We start from the raw sequence: 22,773 nt of genomic DNA on the forward strand, positions 1-22,773 counted from the left end.
AGAGGGAAAAAAATGGATAAGTATCAAGATCTGAAAATAGAAATAAGAAGGATATGGGATATGCCAGTGGAAATCGTACCCATAATCATAGGAGCACTAGGCACGATCCCAAGATCCCTGAAAAGGAATCTAGAAAAACTAGACTAGAGGCTGAAGTAGCTCCAGGACTCATGCAGAAGAGTGTGATCCTAGAAACGGCACACATAGTAAGAAAAGTGATGGACTCCTAAGGAGGCAGGATGCAACCCGGAACCCCACACTATAAATGTCACCCAGTCGAATTGGAGGACTGTGATAGAGAGAGAAAAATAACAATAATAATAATAATTATTATTATTATTATCATTATTATTATTATTATTATTATTATTGACACAGATAGCGGCGGGCCTATAATACATCCCTCTCTAAAGGGCACTTTTAATACAGTAGCAAAAGGGGCAGGTGCTTGGGCACCCCTAGCACCCCCCGCCCCCCCCCCCTCTGCACGTCCCTGTGCTGAAAGTATCGAGTTCGAATCTACTTATTCAGTAGTTCGCTAGAATGTACATACAGTGGGTCAACTTTCAAAATAGACTCTATTATGTTTCTGGGCACTGCAGTTTTAAGGTTATTTGAACAGTTTCCTGCGCTACACAGTTTTGCAATGTCCGGGTGTACGTGTCTGATATACATTCTTTGGCTGAAGAACACCTATGCTAGTAAGTTGGGATATACTTTCATTATGCACGATGTTTTCGTTGTTTAGTTCATAGAGTACTGCTGATATTTTATTTCTCAGTGTTTTAATGCTTCACGATAATAATTTCCTGGGAGTTTATAGTCGTGAGTCATTCACACCTCGTTTGTTACTTGTTAAATTCGGCAGTGAAAAGTTGCCCTTGCAACAAAACACTTATCACTGTTTACAGTGCCGTTAATTGGGAGCGTTCAGTTTTATCCTTACGTGCACAATCTCATATATAACCAGGTTCATAAACTTGCCTGAATTATAGAGGAAAACAAATAATCGCACTAGAGTTTATTTAAAGAAACAGAGATACAATATCTTCAATGCAAAGTACGTAGTATTAAACGCTACACGTGCGATTCAGAAATGATTTAAATAGATATTTCACATTAATGTTTACTGGTTATGATGATGCTAATTCTAATTATTATTAGCTGACAGGTGTTTCCCGTTAGCATAAGAACCAGAGATCTCTCTCTCTTTACACGAGTTTTATTTCGGAGGGTTATGATTCTTTCCTTGTATACACTCCTTATAGTGGCACTAGTACTACGACGGTAACTTTGTTCCTCACGATAAGGACTTAAATTCATTAACTAGTTAACGAAGTCCTCGGAGCTATTCTCCAATCTACGGGAGGTAGTACTTTTATTATTATTATCTACATAGTGAATTTATATGTGAAGTCAGAAGCGTGATTGTTTTATTTTAATGTTTCTTTCGACGCCTTCTCGAAGCATACTATTTTACTCTAAAAATGTTTTTAGTTTCTAATGTTAGAATGATTGAATTAAGTTTTTGTTATGTTTCTATGTGTAGTTTTGCGCTGAATTATCTGAATAATTTAGGAGTGACTCGAAAATGAGTTTAAACATTACTGTAAATAAAATAAAGATGCTAAGGTTCCAAATTCCAACAAGCATTTAGATTGATTACCCCATGGTTTCCGACTGGGCCTTCTGCACCAGTTATTTATAACTGTCATACTAACTGTAACGGGCTGCTGTTATCCTGTAATTCTATTGTAAATTTGATTATGCTGCATATTTCTACTTGCCTTTCTAAAAGGAAAAGTAGGACTGGCTAAGAACTAATACGCACGTATCTCTACTCCAGCGGAAACTTATGTCGAGACACATAAGTGGTATATACTGTACAACCATTAATCATTTTCATAGACAAGGACAAAACTAGAGCAAAATTGTATATAGTTAGTTAGTGCAAGTAGCTAAAATGTTAATGCGTACTGTCTTTGAAAGCCAGTTTTATCTAAACCTTTCTTTTTAGAGCCTATTACGACTAAGAAATAATACCCTTATCAAGGCGAGAGTGTTAGGCATTCCAAGCCGTCCAGCAGCCACTGAACCCATTCATGGATTGCGACACGTGACACTGGGCTTGGCAGGCATTGAGATCATTGTATGTCAAGTAGGAGTCCCAACCCATATCCGGATGCCAGGTATTTGCATACCCAGGAAAATTCGCAGCCGGAATACACTGCTGGCCGCCATTTCTCTGGAAACACTCAGCTTGGTTCCAACGTCCATGATGGAAGTGAGCGCGCGAGAGAGGCTTCCCCCCGAGAGTGTCTTGTGGTCTAGTGGTGAACTCATCCAAGTGGTTTGTGGATGCATCATAAGAGGAGCCGCATGAGGTGAAAGGAACTAAGCTCGGATGTGGTTTGCACTGCACGTGGACTGTCGGATGAGGATGGTGGAAGCTGGTTGACATTCGAGGCTGAAGATGGCTGCCAGCGTGCAATGAAGTTGTCTGGTAAGGGGAGAGCATGCGATCTGTTCTGTTCTGGAAGGGACTATGTGTCTGCACTCTCACTGGCTCGATCAGCAAGTGTCCTGCCTCGGCAGCTCCCACATCAGCGTACAAACGGGCTCTCATAGGCCATTTCTGTAAAGTAAAATGTGCATATCGTAGAGAATAGTTTCAGTTGTCCAGCCATCAGAATCAATCAGAATTCTTGTAAAGTAAATGTCTTACTTCAAAAAGGTCCGTATTCTTGCCAGGATTATAATAACATAATCAGTGAAATAAGTAAATGACTGTCGGTCGATTATTGTGGACCGTAGTTGAGAGGAAATTAGAGAATAACGGACGTGAGTGCTATACGATCCTTTAAAAATGTGTACTGTCATAATAATAGTAATAAAAAAAATTGCTTCATAAAGATGGTACCTATTACCCCTAGCCACATCATCGGGTACTCTCTCTCTCTCATTGTACGTTAAGTTTTGTGTCTCTCTACCTTAACTGGATGGAGGAGCCCCTTCTGTTGCATTTTCTGGGGGCTGACGTCTTGCATTGCACAACTCGATTCCCTGTTGGCTCCTCCGCCACCTGCCGCGTCTTCGGCGCAACTCGTGTCGTTGTTGTTGTCGTCGTGGGACTTTCGGGCGTCGTCATCCTCCTGCAGGAGCTGCGTCAGGTGTGATATGTAGGTCGTGGCCAGCATCAGGACGTCTAGCTGTTGGAGTAGAGGAGTTTCAAAGTGATTCTGCCAGAGTAGGCCTACCTCAGATCTTTTATACGATTTGACTTTGACGATCAAAATAACGGATAATTTTTACTCTTTTAAATAGGTTTTTCAATTCCTGTAGTGAAGATGACGTTTTCTATATACAATCTACAACGTTTACAATTTTTTAATTAAAAACATCCTACTTAAATGCTTGCCAGCGTTGCTGTCAAAAATTATGATTATTGATATTAGCTGGGCAATTTTGATACAAGCGAAATTTTCTCAAAGTTACTGTTATGATTACTGTTTTATGGTTTAGGCCTATGTGAACCAGTTGATTTTGACAGGTTATTCATAGTAGTACGGGGTACTTTTGTAACAGACTGCAGCTATTTTATTATTGAAGATTTTGCCTTAGACTTAGAGAATACATATCTCGGCCAGTGTGCTTTCTTTACGAATTAGTTTTTAGTTTCTTTCTTTAATTACTTCTCGTTAATCTCAGTTTCTTTTCAGATACAAATTTTCAAAATTTGATGTCCTGTTTCCCCATTCACGGATTCAAAATGTTGCCGCAATTATCAATTGACTTTCTTCTTAATTCTCCATTAAAAAAATTTTTCCTAGTGCTTTCTCCCTACCATTTCAAACCTATTCTGAAATCATTTAACCTTAATTAGCCGATTTTAAAAAAGTTTATCATCGTCCAAATTGGAAAGAAATTCTCCCCGGGTGCTTCTTCTTCCACACAACCGCAGAGAAACGAGGAAGCCCTTACTTTCGATAATTTCGTGTTCGGCGGAACTGACGGAATGGCCGCTTGCAGTTCGAGGTACGCTCTTCGGAGGCTCTCTACCCGCGATCTCTCTCTCAGGGCGTTCTTCGAAGTTCCTGCGAAGGATAATGCAGTTATTCTTCAAAGAATTTGTCACTCAAACAAAAGAAAGGACTGTGAACAACAGACGACGCCAGATAAGAACATTATACATTGTGGAGTAGAAAGAGGAGTTATTGGGTAATTATTCAGGTTAGAAGGACTGTCTAGCAACACAATTTTAATTATGTGAAACTATAGCCAGATAGCTAATGACCGGACTGCTACTGAGAATGTAGGCCTACTACATCACTGGACTGTCACTCCAACAGGATTGTATATAAAGCACAAAATTTATATGATATTTTGGATTTAACATGAAACCTTAAACTATTAATTTTTCATGCATTTAGTTTGCACAGATTAGATAAACTAATCAGAGAAAACAGAATTATAATTTGAAAATTTAAATACAGGGTGTAACAAAATCTCGACAACTGTTTTGAGACTTGGTTACTACAATTGGCTAACACCGATCTCAAATACAAGATCATCGAGAAAAGCCAGATGGATAGATAGTTCTGCGTGACTTCTGTTTCTGTCATCGGCATATTTCCCTCCTTTTAGAACTCGGCACACATCACTACGCGTACTACGAGCAGCAAAAACTGAAGAGGTTCATCCATACCTATTGCAGCTGCTTCGACTGTCGACGTTGTCGAAGTCAGACAGTTCACTTCCTTGTTCCTGCTACTGCTTCTCCTGCTGTGGGTGCCCCCTGCTGGGAAGAAAAGACGAATTTGTTGCTTATTTTGTTCTTCCTTTTTTCTTTTATTCTTCTGTTTTTCCTTGAAGCAATAATAAATGGCAGTATTATTTAATTTCTGTCATAGGCCTACTTCAGATGCTCTCTCTCTCTCTCTTGCCAAAACGCGGAGAAACGACCAAAAGTGCGGAGAAGATTCGAGTGGGAGTCTTTGAATGCAGAGCTGCGGTCTGCACTCCGCACGCGTGCGGAGCTGTAGGTCCGCATATTGTTTTTATGCTATTGAAACTTTTTTTCCATTAATTAAAGCTAATTTTAATTATAACTGTTTCATTAACCACATTGCACATATTTAATATTCTTTAAAATAATATATTATTAAAAAAACGACCATTCTCACTAGTCTTGAGTGTTTACTCCCCAATATAATTTAAGATTTGGGTCAATTGTGACAGCAGCAGATGACGTAACCCAAACATGATGTCCTACAATGTATTCATTCTTTAGGTCCAGCAATCTTCAATCTGCCCTCGTAATTATATATATAGGTTAGTAAAATTTGGTTAATTTGTAAATTAATCTTAGGGCGAAGACTGTCTTACATTATTGTAAACTTAGTCATGTTTAATGGTATTTTTTTTTTTTTTTTTATAGAAAACAAGTGCAAATGTGTTAGGCAATTGCATTAATTGAAGTGATTCAACTGATTATAACGAATAAGTTTCGATACCAGTATACTAGCCTCAGGAAGTGGTGTATTAAGATCGTATATTTTCTTTATATCAATGTAGTTTGTTGCTGAAAATTGGATCATTTATGATGTGCTCTTTTCCAATTTCTTGAAACTCATAGCCCTGAATAGGGCATTCGTTTGGCTTAGGATTGCCATATATATACCATAAAACATGTATAATATGCTGTCCATTCTCCTGGGGGGGGAAATATCTCATTACAAAATAAAAATCAGGATAATAAAAGGTGGCATAGACCTACATGTTTAATATCGTTTTTTAAGCCTAGACCTATGTTATGTATTAGGTTGTTTATCATCATTATTACTTTAGCAAGGTTCTGATTAACTACTGCATATTGCATAAAGTGACAAATGTGGTTTAAAAAAAATAAAGGAAAGAACAAACTACCTATGGATATCGAAGGATTTATGGAGTTGGCTAATGCAAAGAACCGAGTGAAAAGCAACCGTTTTTTTAGTAAAGAAATACATTTCAGTGCAGTTTGTTTTAACTTCCCACTTTTTGCTGAAAACTTTATGAATAAATTTACTTGCCAGCGTTCACTTTGTAGCCTAATTTACGAATCAAATCATATATAACAATAAATAACTATAAAACAGTAACACACACACACAAATATATATATATATATATATATATATATATATATATATATATATATATATATACATATACATAATATATATATATATTATATATATATATATATATATGGAATGTAATCAGTCATCTTCAAGACTGAACACCGTTCACGTATCTCGTTCGATTCTAAATTTTACTATCATTAAAGTTACGTCATGTTTCAAAAGATATCAAGCAACTGAATTTCGGAAAGGGGAAAATCTAACTCTAAAAAGGTTTAATTAGTAGACCCAACTCATATACTGGTAAAAATTAAGTATAATATAACCAGGGTGACTATTTCATCTATTTAGTGTAGCAAAATAACATTGCTTGGTAACACGTACTACACCTCCCGGTGCGGAGTTAGTTTCTCGGCGATGTGCGGACTTCGCGGCAACCCTGGCTACAATTAAGGAAGTGTCAGGAAGACACTATGGTAAGAGTAAAAATGTGTTAAATGATTGTATGCATTAGGGTGAGTGTGGCAGGAGAAAATTACGTAACAGTGAGTGTGTGCGGTACTCTAAAGACTAAAGGAAAAAATGAGATTGAAAATTTGAGGGATAAAGCTGTAAGTGGCTTATGTGGACTGTGAAAAAGCTTTTGGTTCAAGATGGAAGCAATGTTGAGGGTGCTGAAGACCAATGGTGCAGAAGACAAATTGTTATGTGGTGATGACGCTAGGATAAGAGGAGAGGTTGCCACAGAATGGCTGGAGCAATAAAGATTTGTGTTTGAGCAAAAGTCTTAAAGAGACTAAGGAAACCAAGTTAGAGAGGTAGAGGTGATTCGTGCAGGGCATATGTCGGGAGTTCATTAATATAATTCTTTGGTTGCACAATATGAAAAAGAGTATATATACGGTACATGTAAGATTATTTGAGTAAGTTGCCGAGTTAATTAAAATTTTACCGTCTTTTTTTTTCCCTGTTTTTACGTTCATCCCCGAGGTTCTGGTGGTGAACATTCCGTACCGCAGAGCTTCCGCCATGTTTAGTACCATAAACCTAGGGAATGTGTACGTAAAAACATAAAACACATGTCGGGAGACTTCTCATTCTCGGTAAATTTCTCAGATTACTTGCTTTACTGAATTACACAGACGCTTTTCTTGATATTGTTTAGCACAAAAAAATTATAATAATAAATTATATCTTACGGCCGGCCCGTCTCCTTTACCATAATCCAGCGTTGCCAAAATGCGGAATTCTTGAGGTTATGACGGAAAAATAAATCCACGGTGCGAGCACCATCATTTCATTTTCCGATTTCCGTTATTACTCTGTCCGGAACGGAAAAAATTTCCGCATAGTTATCAAGGCTAAACAATATATTTTTGTTTTTATATCTTTTTATTTTTATGATATAAAATGTATGTTTCAATTATCTGTTGAACTGAATTGTATTTACAACTAAAAATAACAAAATAAAGTATGAAAATGGTAACTAATTTGGAAGTTTTGGCTGATACTTGTGTTGGTTTGTCGGAACCAGACTCTGGTCGGAAAAATTATCGAGTAAGACCTCTTGTTACACGTGAGTCTATACCGTATTTGCCTTGACTTATCCCACAATATGTGTGGTTGGTACCTAAAACGTACCATTACCATTGGTTACAATTGTATTTGCTGCAGCTATTGATATTTAATATCTGAGTACTAATGAATCTTAATGTTATCCAATAACTTTAATGCTGAAAGCGCATGGCCCTTTAAAACTTGCATTTCTGTATCAAAGAACTAAACAACTTCTCGTCTCGCACATCTGTTGCAACGAGCATAAGGTTAAACCCAGTATGAATTAGCAGGGTCTTCTATAACCTGCCTATGTTAAAAATATGGATTAATTTGAATGTCATAGGGATCATGTCATTTCTGTAATGAATTGTCCAGTAATAAATTCCCATTAAAATTTTAACAATAAATATAGATATTATATTTATAGAATTACCTAACCTTTGTTTAAGTCTAATGCCCCATCCATACAGTCTAGCATAAGATGAGGGATCGACAGGACGACATCTCTTTTATTTGATTATGAACTTGCTTTCAGGACATGAAATCCCATAGAAAATTTGATTGGATTTGCGGCACATGGCGCCAGTAACATTATGGGCCAGCATAATCATAATTAGTAGACTGAAGAAAGCAGCACCAGGTATCACAATTTATAAATGCGCCTGTCACTCAATTCACCTTTGTGCCTCAAACGCAGCGAAGACACTTCCAAGAAAATGTGTACTGGAGCAATGGAGACCCCTCGCCTTGTATTTCTCAAATAAGCATTTAGAAGACAGATTGACATCTTCACAATCAATATATAATGCCTTGCAAGACTCCATAGTTGCTTATATATTTCAATTTTTAGATTTTATATTGCCATATTTTAACAATTTCAATAAGCTAGGATTTTGTACTCAGATATTTAAGGTTTTATTATATGCCTAGTAAAGTTACTGATAGTCAGCTCAATATTATTGACTCTAGTGATGAAACAAACTTTATTTATTCCTTGAATCAAGTATTCTTAGGTGCTAATGTTCACAAATCATTCCAAGAACCGAATATAGCTGCAAATGATACAATGATTGCTGATATTAAAAGCAGTGTCGACAGTTCATCGAACAGCTTGTGTTCAAATAAAGGAGAGGTTTTCTTTAAACTCGAAATTGTTGCAGTTATGCAGTACACTATCTGTCGCAAATTGTATAAGAAATTACGCCCTACTAAGTATGCTAACACTGTCCGAGTTAGTCATAGAGGTCCCACTAATATATTCAGGTGATGTTCAGAAATTGGATTATGAATGGAGACATATACCTAATGTAGACATCCAGGAGATACAAAAGCATCATAATGCGGAGGCATTTTTCCTTTATCTTGCAAATGTAAAGAATGAAAATGGTCAACCAGAATTCAAAATTTTGCCTACGTTTGCTCTGAATATTGTTTCCCTACCCACTCAAATGCAGATGCCCAAAGAATATTTTCGAAGATGAATTTGATAAAAACCAAAAACTAGGAACAGGCTTTCCACACCTCAACCCAAGCAGCTTTAGCAATTGTGTCGGAAACCGTAAAAGAGAGAGAGAGGGTGGCTGTGTGCAATTCGAACCTACTGCAAAGACGATTAAGGTAGTACAAAGAAGCCCAGAACAACATGAGAATGTTGAGGACGAACAGGAAGACATACTTTAGGATCAGTAATTGAAAAGTTTTTGCCGTTAATATTAGCATTTTTAGTAATAATAATTGGGAGGACATTTGAAATATCTTTTGCCAAAGAAAATTTTATTTTTTGTTACAGTATATCTATTCTGTTATATCAAGCCACTAATTTATGTTATTATGTGACCTTACATTATAACGCTCCAATATTTATTACTGTTTTTAGAATCTGGTAGCCAGATAGGCCATACTTAAGAATTGTATGAAATATTTCATGCTAAAGATGTGTTATGTGCTGTATCATTTTATGTCAGTAAAAATTTTTATTTCGTTCATATACTGTATTTTGTTAAAAAAATGAAAAAAATATATAAAATCATCTTCGTTAGAGTGGATGAATGTTAATGATGAAAATTACAATATATTTTCATCATGACATTTGTCAGCTCCATTTAATATGAATGGGATGCAATTTATAGCTGCTCTAATTTTCTTTAGTTATCCAAGAAATGAAAGTCAAGTTTACACAAATACCCGTTTTGAAGGCCGTTTTCGTTACCACCAGTCGGAACCAGACGGAATTCATATGCGGATCCAGTGGCAACACTGCCATAATCAAGGAAGAAGAAGCATTGGGAGCAGTCGAGACAGAAAGATTAACCCTGATGTCATAAAGATTTTCCAGTTCTGTTTACCACTTGATGTATATCATCTTCCCAGGACTGTTTAAGTTGTGCGGGATTGGAAGGTACAGTTATTTGTGTTGTTTTGCTTTCGGGGATTATTATTGGGGCCTGAATATCAGTAGCCTATGCTGCGCCCAAAGTTATGCCATCTAGTGACGCTTTCTGTGATTGGTGAAAATGTTCTGGTGGGACATGGCAATTTGTGGTATACAAAAACTTATTAAGCATTCTGTTCATGGACGTTTATTTCAAGGGTATGAAGACCGAGTTACCAATGGGTATAGAGTGGTTAAGCCTTGTTATTGCTTATGTGTCGGTTAACATTACTCTATATGGAAGACATTGCCGTAGGCTACTTAAAAGGTTTTCAGCATGGCAGTGGGCTACTTATTGGCATGCGTACCAAAAATTATTATTATTATTACCACCAAATGAAGTATTCCTTCCTCTGTAAGAATCCATGGATAAAATATTGTAATTTTATTTTAAATGAATAGCAACATGAAAATGTACTTCGTCCCAGAAACATGCAAGTGATTGTTGAATGTGTTGTGGACGCAAAGTTAATGCCCACATACCTTGTGTCAGAATTTCCGCCTGTGGTTCAGAAAAGCGTGATGAGAAAGAGAGATCAGAAGAAAAATGCAAATGCAGGCAAATGACGGGCAGAAGGATAATAGGTATAGTGACGGTGAATGAAATGAAATAACGACGAGCCCATAAGATTTATCTAATGTTGGGAATGTTACTAACAGCGAGCTAGACAGGGAATGGAATTAAATGTTCACGCAACGGGAGGGTTACACGAAGACAGAAATGATGGTAAATGTCAGGGAAGATTGTTATGCTAAAAAAAAAAAAAAAAAAAAAAAAAGCCTTCTGAGAGTAGGCCTACTGCAGATTTGCTGGAGAATCTCGAATTGAAATGTTATGCAGAACGTTCCTTACGATGCATGGCTTTCAGGAAAATGTCAGTCAATAATTCTATGCGTGTAACCCAAATGACGGAGAAATTTGACTCTCCCCTTACTCATGAAACGAATAACTCAGAGGGGAACGTGACCGAAGTAATAACTTACTAAATGTCTTACTTCAATGTTTAAGCTCTGTCTAGTAATAGAGCAGCGTCGCGAAAGAGGATTAAATTAATTACTTTAACAGGTTTATGTTATACGGGATCTGCCCATTTCGTAACCAGTCCGGTTCGTCTCCATTTTTTGAACTCTTATCATCACCACCTTCTAATTAATTGCATTGTAAAAGTTGTTTTGGAGGACAAAACAGTTTATTGCGATTTTCTTACAATGTAGCATAATTACATAAGTTGTTTTGGAGGAGAAAAACAGTTTAACAGTTTATTACGAAATGGGATGTATCCCGATATTTATGCCTTCTTGCCGAGTGACGCATCCTGTCGACAAATGTAGTTTTTTCCTCAACTGAATGTTAATGAGGCTTCTGAATCGTGTACGTACAATACAGTTGTATATTTTGTGCACAGAAAATGTAATTTACGTATTAAGGGTTTGTTGCTCTGAAGTTATGGTTGTGGAAATTAATGTTGTTTTACCTTTCATCTTTTAGGACCAAAATTGCTCGAGAGATGTGAAGACAAAGTCGTATATTGCGTCTATTTTTTGTGTTTTCCTCGCGTTTGAATGCTGAAGTCCTCAACGGTCAACGGATCTTCAGAGTTGCCATCATCCAGATGTAATGCAGATTCACCAGGCAAAGAAAACCGTTTCCTTTCAAGTAAGTCACCCATAAGACTTTTATGCTGTGTTTAGGATCACTTGTTAGTGGAGAATAATACTAATATGTCTTGAGAATTCAGGAAGGGTCTTGGCAAATTATTTGGAGACAATTTTCGCTTCATGAGACTTGAATTGATGCTGTGAAACGATGGTATAAAGATAAATTGTCAAAGTGTGGGAAATGTATTCAGAATTTCAGAAAAAGAATAACATTAATATGCCAAGTTTAAAAGAAGTCAAGATTGACGCCTTAGTAACGGTTGACCAGAAAGGTAGTGAAAATTTTAAATTGTGATAATAGGGCAGAATGGTGATAGAAGTTCACTCTCGACGTGGTTTGGAAGTCACGTAAAGTCGTTGGTCCCGTCGCTGAATAACCACTGGTTCCATGCAGCGCCAAACACCATACAAACATGCAAACAAAATAATAGGGCAGAAGGTAAATCACTGGTAAAATTTGCTGGGTAACGATTAGTCGTTAATTTCTGTTGGTCAAACGAATATTGGAATAAGTTGCTTTCGAAGAGGGGAAGGGGTAAAAGTTTGTTCCCGAAGTAGGAAAATTGCTTCTCTGCTGGAATAGGTGTTTGATCCAAAAGACAACAGAAAAGAAGGGCATTTTTTGGGTGATCGTTTAAAATGTAGAGATGAATTAGATGAACAGAAATCTTGCTCTGAACACAAAGAGAACGAAAGAGGTAAAGAGGTCAGGGTATTTGTAGACTGAATAAATATTGTGAATATACGAGCATTCGCGAACATAGAAGCTGAAGTTCGTACTGAAGGATGCTCTAAAATGCGTGATATTTAGATGGTTACGAGAGATGAGACTACAACCACCGATTGAAAGCAAAGGAACAGCCGCTGAGAAATGTTTAAAGATGGTTCAAGTTTAGAAATTATTTGTTAATTTGGGAAAAAGTTTTGAGGGAGTTTACGAGGCTTAGCAGAAATGCTGAAAGTCGTATGAAACTGTCATAAGCTTTATTTATAAGCACAGTCAGTTTGTCCCCTCAGATTTCACTTTTCTCCTATCATCGATCCATAACAAGCGTTTGATCCATAATCCTCCTTCCTTGTCTAGACCTAGTACAATGCCCCGTAGCGGGATAGCGCCCTCAGTGCATCTCACCCGGTGTGCTGTAGGCATTACATAGGTTCTTTGCAGCGTCCCTTCGCCTCATAGCTGCAACCCATTTCGTTCCTATTTTCGTGTTCTTCCGTCGTAATTTCCACCCTCTCCTAACAGTTGTTTCATAGTGCAACTGCTATGAGGTTTTCCGCCTCTCACACCGTCAAACCGTCTTACTGTCAGTTTCCCTTTCAGCGCTGGATGACCGCTCAGGAGGTAGTGCCGTCGGTTCACCTCATGTAGTGCACTACGCGTTACTAAGACGCTAATAGCATGGCGTCTAACTCACTCTACTCGTTGGTAGTATTAGAAAATTTTATATAAAAAAGAATCGCACTTTAGCAACAAACTCCATTCCATGAAAAGTATTGATATTTGTCAAATACTCCGAAGGGGAATAGTGCCGTCAGTGCCCCGCTCAGGCCTACGTAAGGTTCTTTGCCGTGTCCCTTGGGTTGGGTCCCAAGCTGCAACCCCTTTCGTTCGTTTTACCGTACCTCCTTTCATATTCTCTTTCTTCCATCTTACATTCCACCTTCTGACAATTTTTTTTAAATCGTGCAACTGGGAGCTTTCCTTCAGTTACACCTTTAATACCTTTTCACAATCAATTTCCGTTTCAGAGCTGTGAATGACCTCATAGGTCCCAGCACTTGCCCTTTGGCTTAAATTCTATATTATATTTATGCAATTTTTTAGCATGCCTGCTTCCTAATTATCTATTATCTTCAACATTTTGCTTTTATATATTTGTGTCATTTGGCTTACTCGGGGAGTAAACCTAAGAAGTGCTTTATTGTTATTCTTGTTGGAGGGTAGGAAAGCTGTGGAAGAGCCTGGAAAGGTCTGGAAAAGGTGTTTCACGTCAAGTTAAGGAAACAGGAATTTTAGGAGAAGTTATTTATGGATTATTTTATTAGAATAAAAATAAAATAAAATAATTTCTGGATTATTTATTAGAATGAAAATATAATCAAATAATGTGCATGCTATATAGTACATAACAATCATTTCTTATAAGATATAGCGTACTTATTTTAATTTTCGTTGATGAATTAACGCTTTGTTTGACCGTAAATGTTAGTACGCGCCCCCAAGTAAACGTGCGTGGATTCTCGCCCATTTTCTTTGGCTTCTCTTTCATTCTTTTCCTTTATTTGCTCACTGGATGTGTTTACCAGAAGTTTCTTTCTCCGATCACTGATTTGATCATTTGCAAAGAATGTTACTTTAACAATCAACAGTTGACCTTATGCAGGTCAAATTGATTGTGTTGAATAATTTGCATTGTGCTGCTATATGTATATGTTAATACGTATGTACGTATGTATGTATGTATGTATGCTCCCCGTTTAGTGGAGTAAAGAATAATTACCCCTTACAAGCCATTTAAAAAATGAACCGGTAAAACGGTATTCAGAGCTGTTTTTATTTTGTTTAATACCAGCTCGTCAAGGAACAGATGCTGAATACGCTATAGATACCCCGAAGTTTTACAGCATTTCTGGATTGTTTTTGGCAGTGCCTTAACCTTCCCAACGTTCCATGCAAGTCGAAAAACTGCCAGGTCCAAAGTCCGAAGGCTGCTTCATTCGTTTCTCAGGTGGTAGTAGTAGCAGTAGGTGGGATATTCCTTTGAAACGGCTCCTCAGCAGAGGCACAGTGAAGCTAGACAAAGAAGAAGACGGGAAGATGTCCACAAGACATCGACAGTAATATATGTTAGAGAGAAGGACAAATAGTTTCAACTTGGAATACTACTAACCTCTCATCGCTGATCGACTGGAACGCTTCATCTTTGTTTCCATGGCGGTGATGTTCTGTCGGTCCTCAAAATCCGAGAGAAAATCGCTACTGTTTGATTACTTCGGAAATTATTTTGATCACTAGCGTCTACTACAGTGGTCCTGCTGGAATAAAAATAGTCTTATTTCCGTATTCAGAGTCTAGTAAAAAAAAGTTCTCGCGGAATTTTTATCGGTGAAACGTTTTCCAGTCACAGTTCAGTTAAATGTCTCATAAAGGTTTCTAGTTCAGATTTTTACTTCCTGAAGGCGTATACTTATATTCCAAAGATGCAAAAAGCAATGTAAAAAAAAAAGAACAAAAAGAGCAGCGGGATGCGACACAGACCGATTAAAACGCAGAACTCGCGCCGCGCCACGAGAGCAGGTGGTAGGTGCCACAGGGCGGGCGACAAGTGCCTCTCTGGTTCGTGGGTCGACCCCCTTACAGTATTCCACTTTTGATACCTGACCGCTTGAACAATTAGTCACGAGCTGACATGACGGATACATTTTAGCTGCGAAAATCGTGGGGCAAAGACCCTCTTTACTTCCTTTTCTCTCGTTCTGAAGGTGGTTTAGCCATTTCTTCCTTGACGAATGGCTTTTAAAGATATTCTTTTCAAGTTTTCAGACAATGAAGACATTGCGTTAATGAATGGCATAATGACAACCTCAAAACGGCTGCTCGATGTATTTCCGACGCATTACAGACGATTTTAGCCTCTCGGGTTCAGACCCAGACGGTCGATTTTGTATTGTCGTTGGATACACCAATCGATCAATCAGAAATCCGGCCGTTGCATATTACGTTTCATAAATACCGGACTTAACGAGGTGGTTCAGTTCTATGTTGCCTGCTATTCTCTCTCTCTCTCTCTCTCTCTCTCTCTCTCTCTCTCTCTCTCTCTCTCTCTCTCTCTCTCTCTGTCGCTGATCCTATAATTAGTTGTTTTAAGTTAGGCTAATGACAGAATGACAATTACGTTCTGAATGCTTTATCCACGACGGGAGATAGGCCTTCCTCTGAGATTTGTGCTTTAGTTTCCCAACTTTAACATAATCGAAAAATACATTCTGAACGATGACATAGTCGAGATTATTATTATTATTAGTATTATTATTTTTTTTCTTTTTTAGCGCCCTCATCGCTCCTATATACTACGGAACTCGCCTTGTTAGAAATGCATTTCATCTCTCCCATGAAAACGCAGATTCTTTCGTCCTTGTTTCCTTACCGCCAACAGAAATGAAAAAGAGTTTAGCCTCGCTCAGAAGGGGGAAGGGGAGGGAGGGGGGGAGAAGAATTGTCGTTAATTCGTCAAAGGAAACGAATTCTGGAACAAATGAGAGAGAAGTTGACGACTCGGGGAAAGGAAGTTGACAGCTGAAGAGTGTGAAAATATTCAGAGAATATCTCTGGGAACGCAGAGACTTACGCGTAGAATGGTGAAGAATAGCAGGGAGCCAGAACGTAAATCTGGATAAGAAAGCATTCGGACTGAAAAGGCAAACAAAAATAAAGAGGATTAATGAGTAGAGATAGTTCGTTTGGTTAAAACAAACAGCTCGTTCTCAGCAGATTTCTTCCTATAGCGAGGAATGAGACCGCAGTACCCAGCCAACAAAATAGGTGATCACACATCTTTTATTCGTTAAATTTAAGTTCATATGACATGAAGAAAATGTCATTTATTTAATGTACGATCGGACAGCTCTCTCATGGGGGGTGTGGAGATTAAATTTCCATCCCCCCCGCTTCGTACAGGTATCATATTACTCCCAGGACCCACTTACTCCCCTGCCTTCGTATACAATACAGAAATCTTAATTAAACAGACTTTCTGTGGGGAGAGATTCCATATGGTACAAATTAATTCTGGGCGAATTATTTGGCTCTTGATGCAGTAAATTCACATGCCAAATATATATAAGTACAATGAAGTACATCGGTTTGATTATTAGAATTTGAATTTGGAGGACGGGTCACATAACCTTGCTATCGAAATAGGGGCATGGATTCAAGCTTGTATTGAATAACTTTATTGTTAAAATTTGTATTTATTTTTTTTTTACTTCGCCCTTTCCATTTTTCTGCCTCTTGGTCAGACAAATGGCATGGAAGCGCTAGTGAGAATTTTTTGTCTTTATTTTTTAAAGTATTCGACAGTTCGACCCTATAGCATTTTTCTAGTAGGGCCAATAGGCGTTGCAGATTCTGTATTTTAAACATTTTACCCTAAGTATTTGTCGGTTCAGGAAATCATTACAGTCACCTAAAGGAAAGATTTACTCACGAAGGGCTGCCGATTGCAGTATTATCTGAGATATTGTCAGAGATCTTTCGTAATGCGTGCGGATGTCCGTGCAAGCATGCTGCAATAAATGAAAATAATTTCCTCTTCTGTACTTCTCCCCAACTCCGGCCCACAACTGTTTAATGTCGAATTTCAGTTTACTGCTTTTCAAGGTAGCCACGTTTTAAATATAAGTTCTGCCTCCTCTTAAAACCTGAAGAGCGCCTTTGAACGTTGTAAGTCCCAATGCCTTTATATATATATATATATATATATATATATATATATATATATATATATATATATATGACTGGTAAAGGTGTTCTGTAACAACAGAATTCCATCTAATAAAAGGAGCCCATAAAAACACCAAAATGTAGAGAGAAAAGTACTATATTTCAGAGACTGCTGCTCTCTCTTCAGGTATATGAATGAGAAAAGTTTACAGAAAAGGTGGTATTTATACCAAGAGATTCGTCCACAAGTAAGCCAATTTAGGTCACCCCCGCTGATAATCTTCCTTTAATCTTCTTAAGCGTTGGTTGAATGAACACTGCTCGTCGACGATGTCTGATGTCCAATTCCCTTTTGAGATGTTCATTACCTGCTTCTCTTTTATTAAGGCCGATTCCATCATTTGACTCTTGTACCGGCAGTTGCTGCTATAAATTACACGTGACATATTCCAGTTTATTCTATGGTTATGTCATTTATAGTGATTGAATAATAGCCGAGTTCTGTTGTCCATACCTAACTGACCGTTTGTGTTGTATTAATCTCTGGGGAAGTGATTTACCTGTAAATCCGATGTAAGATTGGTCACAGTCCTGGCATGGGATCTCATATACCCCCGAGTCTTTGGGCGATGTCTTTTGTTGGACGTTAATCAGGGATTTGGCTAAGGTATTTGGGTAGGTAAATGCAAAAGGGTTGGATTTCCCAAGGGTGTGAGTTACTCTCTTAATCGTCTCCAGGTGGGGAATTTTTATTTTATTGTTGGGTGTGTCTCTGGTCTTGTCTTTAGGGGGTCGGTAGAAAATTACGTTTGCTTTTTGAATTGCTTTTCTCAATTATATGGTCAGGATACTTTAAAGATGAGAGTTGCTTGCGAATTAGTTCAAATTCTTTTTCCAGGAAATCTGGGGAACAAATTCGTAAGGCTCTTAAGAATAGGTTGCTAGCTAGACTTATCTTGATAGTATTGTCATGATAGCTAAAGTAGTGAATATATGAAAGTGAGAACGTTGGTTTTCTGTATATGGTAAATTTGTATTCTGTCGTGTCTCTGATTATTAAAACATCAAGAAAAGGAATTTTGTTGTCTGTTTCCCATTCAACTTTAAATTTGATGCTGGGCACTAATGCGTTTAATTTTGAGAGGAATTCATTAAAATTACCCCACTTATTATCCCAAAATGTTAGTATGTCATCCACGTATCTCATCCACAGCATGTTTTTTGGGTTTTATTGCATTTATTACTGTAGTTTCAAAGTATTCCATGTACAGATTGGCTAAAATAGGACTTAAAGGACTACCCATACTACACCCGAATTTGTGCTTGTAGAATGATTCTGTACATGGAATACTTTGAAAACTACAGTAATAAATGCAATAAAACCCAGAAACATGCTGTGGGATGAGGTACGTGGATGACATACTAACATTTTGGGATAATAAGTGGGGTAATTTTAATGAATTCCTCTCAAAATTAAACGCATGTTTTTGGGTTTTATTGCATTTATTACTGTAGTTTCAAAGTATTCCATGTACAGATTGGCTAAAATAGGACTTAAAGGACTACCCATACTACACCCGAATTTGTGCTTGTAGAATGATTCTGTACATGGAATACTTTGAAACTACAGTAATAAATGCAATAAAACCCAGAAACATGCTGTGGATGAGGTACGTGGATGACATACTAACATTTTGGGATAATAAGTGGGGTAATTTTAATGAATTCCTCTCAAAATTAAACGCATTAGTGCCCAGCATCAAATTTAAAGTTGAATGGGAAACAGACAACAAAATTCCTTTTCTTGATGTTTTAATAATCAGAGACACGACAGAATACAAATTTACCATATACAGAAAACCAACGTTCTCACTTTCATATATTCACTACTTTAGCTATCATGACAATACTATCAAGATAAGTCTAGCTAGCAACCTATTCTTAAGAGCCTTACGAATTTGTTCCCCAGATTTCCTGGAAAAAGAATTTGAACTAATTCGCAAGCAACTCTCATCTTTAAAGTATCCTGACCATATAATTGAGAAAGCAATTCAAAAAGCAAACGTAATTTTCTACCGACCCCCTAAAGACAAGACCAGAGACACACCCAACAATAAAATAAAAATTCCCCACCTGGAGACGATTAAGAGAGTAACTCACACCCTTGGGAAATCCAACCCTTTTGCATTTACCTACCCAAATACCTTAGCCAAATCCCTGATTAACGTCCAACAAAAGACATCGCCCAAAGACTCGGGGGTATATGAGATCCCATGCCAGGACTGTGACCAATCTTACATCGGATTTACAGGTAAATCACTTCCCCAGAGATTAATACAACACAAACGGTCAGTTAGGTATGGACAACAGAACTCGGCTATTTTCAATCATATAATGAACATAACCATAGAATAAACTGGAATATGTCACGTGTAATTTATAGCAGCAACTGCCGGTACAAGAGTCAAATGATGGAATCGGCCTTAATAAAAGAGAAGCAGGTAATGAACATCTCAAAAGGGAATTGGACATCAGACATCGTCGACGCAGTGTTCATTCAACCAACGCTTAAGAAGATTAAAGGAAGATTATCAGCGGGGTGACCTAAATTGGCTTACTTGTGGACGAATCTCTTGGATATAAATACCACCTTTTCTGTAAACTTTTCTCATTCATATATGAAGAGAGAGACAGCAGTCTCTGAAATATAGTACTTTTCTCTCTACATTTTGGTGTTTTTATGGGCTCCTTTTATTAGATATATATATATATATATATATATATATATATAATATATTATTCGAGCTACAAATGTCCTTCAATATCTAATTTGCTCTACCTTACTTGTTAGCCAAATAGATAACATCACTGAAGTCCTGATTTCTTCTCTGTCTGCTGGACGTTGGTTCGAACCCACGAGAGGACGAAATTATTATTAATTTAAAAAATTCCCCTTCGATTTACATATATGAAAATATTGATTCCGAGGTAGAGCGAATTAGATATTAAAGGACATTTGTCGCTTGAATAATTCATATGAATCACAGTGATGTGATATATATATATATATATATATATATATATATATATATATATATATATATATATATATATATATATATATACATATATATTACACATATATATATATATATACACACACACATATATATATATATATATATATATATATAATATATATATATTATATTGTTACGAAGTGCCAAGTATCTGGTTACCATGCATCAAATATTACCTCACCAAAAGCCAGACACCTGAACCCTCATAACACATTTAAACGACTGAATACTCTAAAGGCAACAGTGATCCCTTAACACTTACCAGTATTGCAGAAAATCAGACTAAGTTCATCAAAAACAGGTGTGAGGTAATCTTGTAAGTAATTAAATTAATCAAAGGGCATCACTCCTTCAACAACTTTCAAACTCTAAGTATTTCCCTGATTTCAGAAGTCTAAGTACTTTCCTGGTTCTAAGTCACTTCAATTAAATTGAAGGAAAGCAAATCAATTACCACTCTATGTCTCTACCTATCATAAATATAGTCATAATTATATATATTTATACTGGTGTAAGATAAAGAAAACACTTATAAAAATTTTAAATACAAAAATTTATTATTAAATTCAAAATTTTTTATAAGTGAAATTCACAATATCAGGGAAAATTACTGTTACTTGAAAACAAAGTAAAGTTTAATTAATTCTTGAATCAAATTAAGTAAAATTAAATTAAAATTAATTTATCATAAAATTCAAGAAAATTAATTCAATCAAAATTCAAAAGTGTTAGGCAATAACTGAAAATTTGAAATTAATTCACAAGTGCTAAACAACAATAAAACTTGAAAAGAATTCTAAGTAAATGCAAAATCAATTCACAAGTGTTAAATTTAATTAAATGTGCAATGATAAAGCAATGAAAATAACTAAGTCAATTTAAATTGTGAATGCAAATGAAAATATAAAACAAAAAGACACACTTCAATAAGAAAATGAATAAAAGTGCACAAACAATGGAACAGACACAAACACAAAAAATATCAGCAATGTGTAAAAGTGTAAATCTTTTTCATAACACTGTAACCAACAGTTTTTACCAAACCTTCTTAACAGACAACAGTTCCTATCAATTATTAGTTAAACACACTCCCTATCCATTATTAGTTATTCACTGTTCCTAACAATTATTAGTTGCAACTAATAAAAATATACAACACTTTACCTTGGTATACCAGTTTCTTTCTCTTTTGCTGCAGCTTGTATATTACACTTTCACAAAAAAAAGGCGCCGTTACGAAATGTTTGTTCAGATTTTTTTTTTTTTTTTTTTTCCACAAAAAGAAACTAAATAACACTAAATATTCTAAGAAATATCAAATATAGAATTCTCACAAGTTATGAGTGACCAAATTTACGTTACGTTAAAATAATCTCGATGTCGAGTGAGAGAGAGAGAGAGAGGGAGATCTAACTGCCTCGAGGTCTTAAGATCGAATGAAAATCTCTTCCTTTATGGAAATGACAGAGCAGATGTCTCAAAACGTTCTAGGCACGAAAGCTTCTCGAAAGTTCTGAAATCTGACGCAATCTTACACACATAATGTGCAACATCCACGTGGGACTCGGCAAATACATACACGTACAAGACAAGACTGCTCAACAGATATGTACCCGATTTGAAACGGAGGGTAAACGATAATTAAGATTGACATGTTTTTGATGACCACGTAAAAGAGTCGAGCTCATTATCAAACGCGCTGACAGAGCAGGGACGCAAACACGGATCGCGCAGACTCTAATTTCAAAGTGCTGACATAAAAGTTAAACATTTGCAGCTTGAAAAGACAAGGATCTCTCTCTTTACGTTATATATATATTCTTTTACAAGACGTTAATGCGAAAATCTGAACACACATTTTAAAAACATCCTATTCTAAGCTATCTAGGAATCTGAAAAAATGTTACACAATCTACAAGACATTTCAAAGAGGGGAAAAACATGCATTTGAAAGTAGCAATATATAATATACCTCCCCCCAGAAGATTTTTTATCACGGTGTTGAATCCAACGATTCGCAACGAGATAAATAACAGCAACCACATTGTTTTTGCCACTAATGTGCTGCACTTTCTTTAAGTTATACTGTTGCAGGCACAAAGACCACCTGGTCAGTCTTTGATTGTGATTTTTCATTTTCTGGATAAATGACAGTGGATTGTGATCAGAAAACACTACAATTTCTTCATTCCTAGGTCTATTCACATACACTTCAAATTTTTTCAATGCGGTGATTAAGGCTAAAGTTTCCTTCTCGATTGTCGAATATACTTTCTGATGTTTTTTTTCAATTTTGTAGACTGAAGCATACAGGATGGTAGATATTATTTTCATCTTCTTGAAGTAGAACAGCTCCAACACCACAGTCTGACGCATCAACTTGTATCACAAATTTCTTGTCGAAGTCTGGAGCTTGAAGTACTGGTCTTGAAGTTACAAAATGGCTTTTACCTTCTTCAAAGGATTCTTGACACT

General features: G+C 36.7%; 1 protein-coding gene across 3 annotated transcripts; it reads right to left on the reverse strand.

The window, feature by feature from the left end:
- Nucleotides 1-1,008: 1,008 nt before the first annotated feature.
- LOC135210321 (uncharacterized) lies at nucleotides 1,009-15,114 on the reverse strand. Of its 3 annotated transcripts, XM_064243203.1 has the most exons (6): nucleotides 15,035-15,092; nucleotides 14,667-14,808; nucleotides 4,706-4,798; nucleotides 3,982-4,094; nucleotides 2,991-3,209; nucleotides 1,009-2,635 (listed from the first exon to the last, which is right to left on the reverse strand). In XM_064243203.1, exons 2-6 carry the CDS (start codon nucleotides 14,707-14,709, stop codon nucleotides 2,063-2,065), a joined length of 1,041 nt encoding a protein of 346 aa, XP_064099273.1. In that variant the 5' UTR covers nucleotides 14,710-14,808; nucleotides 15,035-15,092; the 3' UTR covers nucleotides 1,009-2,062. The 3 variants fall into 3 exon arrangements, with proteins under 3 accessions (XP_064099273.1, XP_064099274.1, XP_064099272.1); XM_064243204.1 differs by having other exon boundaries at nucleotides 4,706-4,795; nucleotides 14,667-15,114; XM_064243202.1 differs by having other exon boundaries at nucleotides 14,667-15,113.
- Between the last annotated feature and the right edge of the window lie 7,659 nt (nucleotides 15,115-22,773).

This window comes from Macrobrachium nipponense, chromosome 39 (genome assembly GCF_015104395.2).
Source record: "Macrobrachium nipponense isolate FS-2020 chromosome 39, ASM1510439v2, whole genome shotgun sequence".
Taxonomy (NCBI): Eukaryota; Metazoa; Arthropoda; class Malacostraca; order Decapoda; family Palaemonidae; genus Macrobrachium; species Macrobrachium nipponense.

Excerpts from the sequence above, each read along its gene's own strand:
- LOC135210321 (XM_064243202.1), bottom strand. The coding sequence starts at position 14,709 with ATGGAAACAAAGATGAAGCGTTCCAGTCGATCAGCGATGAGAG. Across the intron at positions 4,799-14,666 it reads CAGTCGATCAGCGATGAGAG|CAGGGGGCACCCACAGCAGG; the intron begins GTTAGTAGTATT and ends TTTTCTTCCCAG. Across the intron at positions 4,095-4,705 it reads AGTCGAAGCAGCTGCAATAG|GAACTTCGAAGAACGCCCTG; the intron begins GTATGGATGAAC and ends TATCCTTCGCAG.